This window comes from Giraffa tippelskirchi, chromosome 12 (genome assembly GCF_054371585.1).
Source record: "Giraffa tippelskirchi isolate mGirTip1 chromosome 12, T2T-mGirTip1v1.2.pri, whole genome shotgun sequence".
Taxonomy (NCBI): Eukaryota; Metazoa; Chordata; class Mammalia; order Artiodactyla; family Giraffidae; genus Giraffa; species Giraffa tippelskirchi.
In genome coordinates, this window is record NC_137286.1 from 89,714,435 (window position 1) to 89,722,379 (window position 7,945).

The 7,945-nt window shown below is 43.7% G+C and overlaps 1 protein-coding gene across 48 annotated transcripts in view; it reads right to left on the reverse strand.

Annotated features, from left to right (window-relative positions):
- RCBTB2 (RCC1 and BTB domain containing protein 2) overlaps positions 1-7,737 on the reverse strand; it is a 40,476-nt gene extending 32,739 nt beyond the window's left edge. For 11 of the 48 annotated variants that reach the window (XM_081547506.1, XM_081547486.1, XM_081547500.1 and 8 more), the window contains exon 1: positions 7,148-7,240. Coding sequence is in view for 2 of the 48 variants with exons in the window: in XM_081547484.1 (XP_081403610.1) it covers positions 2,279-2,302 (24 nt within the window). In the remaining 46 variants the exon portion in view is untranslated. The other 37 variants (XM_081547508.1, XM_081547501.1, XM_081547504.1 and 34 more) reach the window with 15 other exon arrangements.
- Positions 7,738-7,945: the final 208 nt, after the last annotated feature.

Here is a 7,945-nt window from a genome sequence, read left to right on the forward strand (position 1 = left end):
AATGTGTAATGGATACTGACATACTCATGGTTGGACTTTGATGGAAATGTTTTCATAAGAAAGTTCAGACCAGAGGTAATGCCAAAGGCAAAATTTGCCATGTAATTCTACCAATGAATTAGTGTAATTTGGTTTTTCCAACTGACAAGAGAATTTTCAAGATTTTAAGCTTAAGTGAAATTAATCATCTGAGTATGAAGGAAGGATAAGGTTACCCAATAGTAAGGAAAACAAAATTGCAGAATCATAATAAACCATTCTAATACTCTCTTTACCATGAACATAGGAATTCAATAAAGGCTGGATACTGACAATTCATAAACCACAATTTCTTTCATCATCAGTAAGATAAAATTCTACCAATAGCACAGGAAGATATTAACTCAATAACATAGAAAAAGGAGAATATCTTAAATGCCAGGGAAGAAGGATCTGAAATAGAAAAAAAGTGCATTAGAATGTGATTTTACTTCTGGTCTCACTCTGCTTACAAATTTCCCCCTTTTCTGCACAGGAGGGAGACCCAGGACAGAGGCTGGCATTTGTATTGGGAAGCTCTTCTTCACAGTGACAGTGTCAAGGCATAATATCATCCCCTATGATACCCACAACATATGCTGCTTTACTGTTTTTTCCTTACGTGTATTTTGGGACACATAACTTGGCTCATGTGTTTACTTAGTTACTCAAATTAAAAAGTGCCTTGTGCTTTGAAAAATAGTTTCTTATGCATTTCCTCATTTTGTTGAAATGTAATGAAAGAACGATGCTATTATGGAATTTTAACATACTGATATTTTGCCTTGCAATATAAAAAGAAATGGAAGAATGACTACCTTTTCCAGCCAGAAGCTCCTACCACTGATATCTGCCTTCAGAGGCTCCAAACAAGACACTCAAGAGCCAATGTTCCAAGTTTTCGTAAGAGTAATTTTCTTTTTTCCCACCACACCACATGGCATGTGGGGTCTTAGCTCCCTGACCAGGAATTGAACCTGTGGCCCCTGCAGGGGAAGCACAGAGTCCTAACCACTGGACCACCAGCAAGTTTCCACAAGAGTAACTTCCAAAACCAAATATGTATCAACTTAGGTAATCTTTTGCATGGCATTTCCTACTTTGGCTGTTTCTCTAAACTTGTATAGTTCAATAATTTATTTCTAAACTATCCTTGTTTAGGACAGATAACTCCTTTTTGTACATACTGTATTTTGAGAGTTTTATCTGTACTTTTAATAATAACACAGTTGAAGATCAGTGGACAAGACGACAGACTTTCAGTAACTGAAAAGACCACAATAAACATACCCATTCCTAATCCTCTTGAAGAACAGATCAAATAATTCATTTCTCTGTACAAAGCATATAATAAGCCATCTCTACATGTTATTACTGGTAATCAGTATTATTCAGTATTTGTTAATATGGCAATGTATCGTATTACTTGATAATACCTCTAACCTAATTAGTTAAACTGATAAATGGACATTCATTTGCCTAATTCATTCAACAGATATTGATTTAGTGCCTGCAGTAGGCACTAAATTGAAAGCAAATATGTAAAAAAATAACATGGAGCAAAAGGATATCCAGCTCATAGCTGCCTGTGTCAATATTACCCCAACCCAGTAGTAAGCATGGGCCTTAAGCACTAATAAACTAGACACACTATCTGAGAATGCATTTTCCATGGAAATTGTCATTGTGCAGTTAATTAGAAGCTCCTAAATGCTGGTATCTGTTCTCTAGAAGTGATCCCAGAAGAAAAATGAAAAATAAGAAAATTATTTTTTTGCAGAGAAAGCCTCAAAGCTCAGTTGGTAAATAATCCACCAGCAATGCAGGAGACCCTGGTTCGATTCCTGGGTTGGGAAAATCTCCTGGAGAAAGGAAAGGCTACCCACTCCAATATTCTGGCCTGGAGAATTCCATGGAGAAGTCCATGGGGTCACAAAGAGTCGGACACGATTGAGAATAAGCCCAGTGTCACGTATTTTCAAAATTCAACTTCACAGTATGAAATCAACTCTAAAGCTATGCTTGAGAAACTTAATATATAAAAAAGTTTTCTTGCAATACAACGCTCAATGCTTTTTCAACAAATTTGCCCATCTGGGCACCACAGCTGATAATGCTTTTATAATCAAAGAAACAGGGCATGAAGGAAAACCAGTGTCTTTTAGGACACCAGCATACAGCTTACAGTATCAGTGTGTTAATGAGCTCCAGACCAAGTAAATGTCAACGGAGTAATGATGGTGCCCACCTGCATGCTTACCTGAGCCCTTAAATGGTATGTCATCTGAAAGTTAGAAATAATATAAATATTTATAAATGTAATATGAGATAATTAAACATGATCCCAATTATCCCTTGCCAAAAAGAATGGTAGGCATAACTTACCTCCACTTGAATGAGGTGTCATAAGTCAATGACAAATGACAGTAAGATCCCTCCCTACAAAACTGCCAACTAAAGTGGGTCAATTATAGCGACTGAAAAACTAAAAGCCCAACTAAAACCAAAGCACAACTTCAAAGGGAATGGTATTGCCACATTTATGATAAACAGCAAAATGACTTATGAAACACAGAAACATAGTGGCCATTTTAATGATTTCATTGTAAACAGTTTCCAAATTTCACTAAGAGTGATGAAGCAGATCTTCAATCCAAAGCAAAGTTGCATTTAGTTGGAAGAGATTACCGAGCTCATCAGCATTGATCTTTTCAGACAAGCACAGCAAAAGTGCCACTTTCAAATATGAAAAATCATCAACATAAACTATACAAATATTTTTAGATTGTGGCTCAAGATGGTAAAGAATCTGCCCACAATGCAGGAGACCCAGTTTTGATCTCTGGGTCAGGAAGACCACCTGGAGAAGGGAATGGCTACCACTCCAGTATTCTTGCTTGGAGAATTCCATGGAAAGAGGAGCCTGGCGGGCTACAGTCCATGGGGTTGCAGAGTTGGACACAACTGAGCAACTAACACTTTCACTTTCACACACTAGCTAAAATGAAGGGATACTTGAGACATTTGTAAATCCATTTGAAATTTAGATCCTTATAGATCCAATATAATTTTTTTAGCCCTTAACATGGCTATTAAATAGCATCCTGTTAAAGATCTCTGCCCCACAATGTAACTTCAACATGGTAGCCCCTTTTGGCCTTGGCTCATTTCCATTTGCAGTCAAATTGTTCAGTCAAATACACTCAGCGTAATACAGAATATATTATATGTGGTCACAATTCATGATTTACTCACATACTATCATCCACTGGTACATGTCAGCTCAAAATGTCTTCCATGGGGACATATACATACTAGATATGAGGTCAGGTTAGATCAGCAAGGCTGAGATATATAAAAGGTACACTCCAATGTCAGATTAATGCTGAAAAAAACTATTAGGTCTTAAATTCCCTGGAGACTTTCACGTTAAGATAAGCTCACCATGTGAATCAGACATGTTCCTTCTGAATAATGAAAGCAAGGAGGATCCTACCAGCCTTCCACTGAAGGACACTATGAATATCCCTTTCAGAGAGGCAAGTTTATCTGCTCCTTTTAAGTAAATATCCTCGTTAAGGCCTTCACTGGTGGCCCAGTGGTTAAGAATCCACTTGCCAATGCAGTGGACACAGGTTCGATCCCTGGTCTGGGAAGATCCCACATGCCACAGGGCAACTCAGCTTGTGCATCACAACTACTGAAGTCTGTGTGCCTAGCAAGAGAAGCCACAGCCCTGAGAAGCCTGAGCACTGTAACAAAGAATAGCCCCCGCGCAACAGTGAAGACCTGTGCAGCCAAAAACAAACAAGCAAACACACTTAAAAAAAAAAAAAAAAATCCTCATTCAGCCCTCCATGTTCAGCTTTGAACAGGAGTCCCTGATGTCACACTGCAACCCTTATCATTCCATTCCATTCCATTCCATAATTCCATTCCCTTTCAAAGAGATTCTCAAATCTTTCCTGGTCAATTCTGATTTATAGGAAGTCTATTTCAGTAAACCTCAAAGGTAACAGCATGCTAGGGGAAAAAATTTTTTTAGTTTCACTTTAGCCATGTGATAAATCCAAAATTAAGTATGACAAACTCCTAGAGTCATCAGCAAATCCCCTGGGTACTCTACATTTATAGTTTTAGATTAATAGCTTTTGATATTTAAACACAGTGTTTGTAATCCACTTAAGTAAAGGACCCAAAGGGAAAAACACTTCACTTTCTAAAACTGTTCCTCTCCATCAGCCTCTTTCTCTAAGCATCCTTTAATCATGGACTGCAATTTGGCCAGGCTTGTCTGGTTCATTCAGAAACCTCTAAGAGCAATAATTTAGTACCTTAAAGCATGACATCATACCAGGTGACTCTTCAACAGTTTCAAATAAAGAAAATCAATGAACACTCATACAAAACAACTTCACCTGGTCATCCATAGTCAGAGGGACATTAAGAAACAATTGCGAAGTGCAGTAAAATGTGAAGAGAATACACATTTTTCCCCCACCCATCTGTAGTATTTGTTTGGCTCGTCTTATCCATTCAAGAGCCCAGTCTCTTCATCTGATGTGCTGCATTAAACTGTAAAACCATGAATATTGTGAAATTTTGGGAAAAGATATTTTTTCACCTATCTATTACAAAGCACAGTTACATTAGCCACAAAGGACATGCTGTGGGGTCCCATGAAACACACAGTAGAGAATGTGGGGAAAAAAAGTTTTCCCGGAAAGATAATTCAATTCTAAAAACCAGTTTTCCACCATGAACGTCACCTTCAGTTTATCCTTCAGGCTTACCACAACCATGCTGTTTAAAATTGCAACCCACACCTAAATTCTCACTCCCCTTTCTCTGCTCTCCTTTTTTCATTTTTTATAGCACTTACAATTTTCTAGCACAAAAATAATTAAATGTTTGTTGTTAATCATTCTCTGCTAGAATTTAAGCTCCAGAGGCAAGAGATCTTTGTCTATTTTGTTCACTGACATACTCTATAAACACCTAAGACAATCTTATACAAACTAGTCACTCAGAAAATGTTTTTTGAATGAATGAATGAATCTACATTGTGACTTCACTATAAAATATTCTAGAGCTAACTACCAATTTCATGTATACAGTTAACAAAATCTACTGGGACCTCCCTAGTGGTCCAGTGGCTAAGACTTGATGCTCTCAATGAAGGGGGCCCATGTTCCATCCTTGGTCAGGGAACTAGATCTAGACGCCTCCCCAAGAGATCACATTCTGCAACTAAAGATCTCGCATGGAGCAACAAAGATAGAAGATCCCGAGTGCCACAACCAAGACCCAGGGCAGACAAATTAATAAATAAACGTTAAAAAAAAATCTACTGAGCTGCAATTATGGGGAAGTGCTGCTGCTGCTGCTAAGTCGCTTCAGTCGTGTCCGACCCTGCGCGACCCCGTAGACGGCAGCCCACCAGGCTCCCCGGTCCCTGGGATTCTCCAGGCAAGAATACTGGACTGGGTTGCCATTTCCTTCTCCAAGGCATGAAAGTGAAAAGTGAAAGTGAAGTCGCTCAGTCGTGTGACTCTTAGCAACTCCAAGGACTGCAGCCTACCAGGGTCCTCTGTCTATGGGATTTGCCAGGCAAGAGTACTGGAGTGGGTTGCCAATGCCTTCTCCTATGCGGAAGTGCATACACATACAAATCCATAGTATCAGACAGTGCTAAGTGCTACAAAGTCAAATAGAGGATTAAAAAAAAAAAAAAGCCTAAGGGGATGGAGAGTGAGAGAAGTGCATTTTTAGATAAGGTAGTCACCTTCGAAGTGATGGCAATTAATCTGAGACCTTAATGAAGTTGGGTGCCATGCAAATTTGGGTAGAGGAGTTAAGTGAACTTTAAGCATGGAGGAAATGCACACGGCTGAGGGTGGAGGCTGGCCTAGTAAGTTCAGAAACTAAAAGACCTGTGCAGAAGAAGTGGAGTGTGCAAGAATGTGGTATTCCATTACTTTTGCGTACGTGGGTGCTAAGTCCCTTCAGTCCTGTCAGACTCTGTGAGCCTATGGACTGTAGCCAGACAGGCTCCTCGGTCCATGGTATTCTCCAGGCAAGAATCCTCGAGTGTATTGTCATTTCCTTTTCCAGGGGATCTTCCCCACCCAGGTATGGAACCGGGGTCTCTTAGGTCTCCTGCATTGGCACATGGATTCTTTACCACCAGCACCACCGGGGAAGCCTCCTATTGCCTTTACCCACACTTAATAACGTGTATATTGCCTAACGCCCTGGAAAAGAGAGATTACATTTCACCTAGAGTACTCAGATTCTCTGACAGTAAATGCTTCTTCTATTCCAGCCTCCAAATAGCTGTATCAGTACATTATATAAGATTACAAGGCACACAGCAAAATTGTTAAAAATCATTCCAAAAACAGCAACAGGAGTCACGAAACTGACCTAAGTACCACTGCCCAGGAAAGTGCAAAGCCAAGTAAGAATGTAGTACTAGAAAGGTGCAAAGCTAGGAGGCTCAATAAATATCAAAGTGACTGTCACTTCCTAGTCTGGGGGAAAGATCTTCGTGGCAAAGCACTGTTTGTGAACTCTACCCCTTTGACTCAGCTCTGACAAAGATTAAGTCGCCAAGCGCAGTACCAGTCAGTTCTTCGACATGCATTTTGTTAACAGTCCTGGGCTCGAACTGTCCCGACATATTACGTAATTTCCCAAAGAACAAAAAGCAAAGAGTTCACTTTGAACTCGCCTTCCAACTCAGGCAGAAGTTCTTTCTCCACCTGGGCGGAGCACTTGGAAAGTTTTCAGCGTCTCAAAAAATCTCTGCTTCCGGGGCCGAGCAGGGCAAGTTATCTTCCAGCTTAAAATAAAGACGGAAGGCTATTTCCCCCCATTCCTCCACAGCAGTTCCCAAACAGCTCGGCCTAGCTTTTAGTCAGACTTTCTGCACTATCTCTTGACATCAGGACCGAATGTTGAAGGCAAAGTGAATTTAGAGCGCTGGTTCGGGCCCGGAAGCTGGGGGAAATAGGGAGAGATGTACAGGATAGGAACCGAGAGTCGAGGTGACGGAAACGAAAACCGCAGCCTCAAGGGGGTGCGGAGAGCGGGAAAGGAAGGCGAAGCCCCGAGGCAGTTGCCTCACCCGCGCCGGCCTAAGGCGAAGCCTCCAGGCGGCTGACGAGCCCTGGCGAGACGCCACACGCGACCCTCGCGGGGCCGCGCCACTTCCGCCAGCGACTCACGCATGCGCACCCCACGCCGCCTCGGGCCGAGACCTGCGTCGGGGTACGATCCCAGGGCCGCGCGCCCTGCCACCGCCCGCGGCTGTGCGCACGCGCGCCGGCACCTGGGCCCTAGTCCCGAGCAAGAGTGTAGCCCCCGAGCCCCGCGCCCAGGCCTCGTCGGAGGTTGCGCACGCGCAGAGACGCCTAAGCAAGCGGGGCCCGGGCGGGGCTATCGCCCCAGGGGCTACTCTCACAGCGGCCGCGCCCGGAGAACGGGCAGCGGGGGCGGGGAGAGGTGGCTTCCAGCTGGGGGGATCTCCAGGGGCCGGATTCGAGCCCGGCGCCTCCTTCTGACTTCTTGCGCCATCCCCTCTGCCCTTACCTCAACGCAAGCCCGAACCACATCCGCTCGGCCTCCCGGGTCGCCGTTACTGCTCGGTCGGGGGACCGGCGCAACGACCGGCTGGCGCCTCCCCTAGAAGCAGCCGGGCCTTAGCGGGATGCGCCCGGATGCCCGGTCGCTGAGGGAAGAGGAGGGGAGCGGACCCGAGGGGAGGGGGAGGGGGCCGGGCGATGGCGCCTCGCCCCTCCTCCCGGCTGCCCCCCTGCCGCCCCCGCCCCCTTTCTCGCCTGTGAACGGACCCCTAGGACTGGGCACCGGCTACCCCCGCTGTGTGCACCTCTGCCCTTTTCTCAGGGATTCCCCTGTGGACACA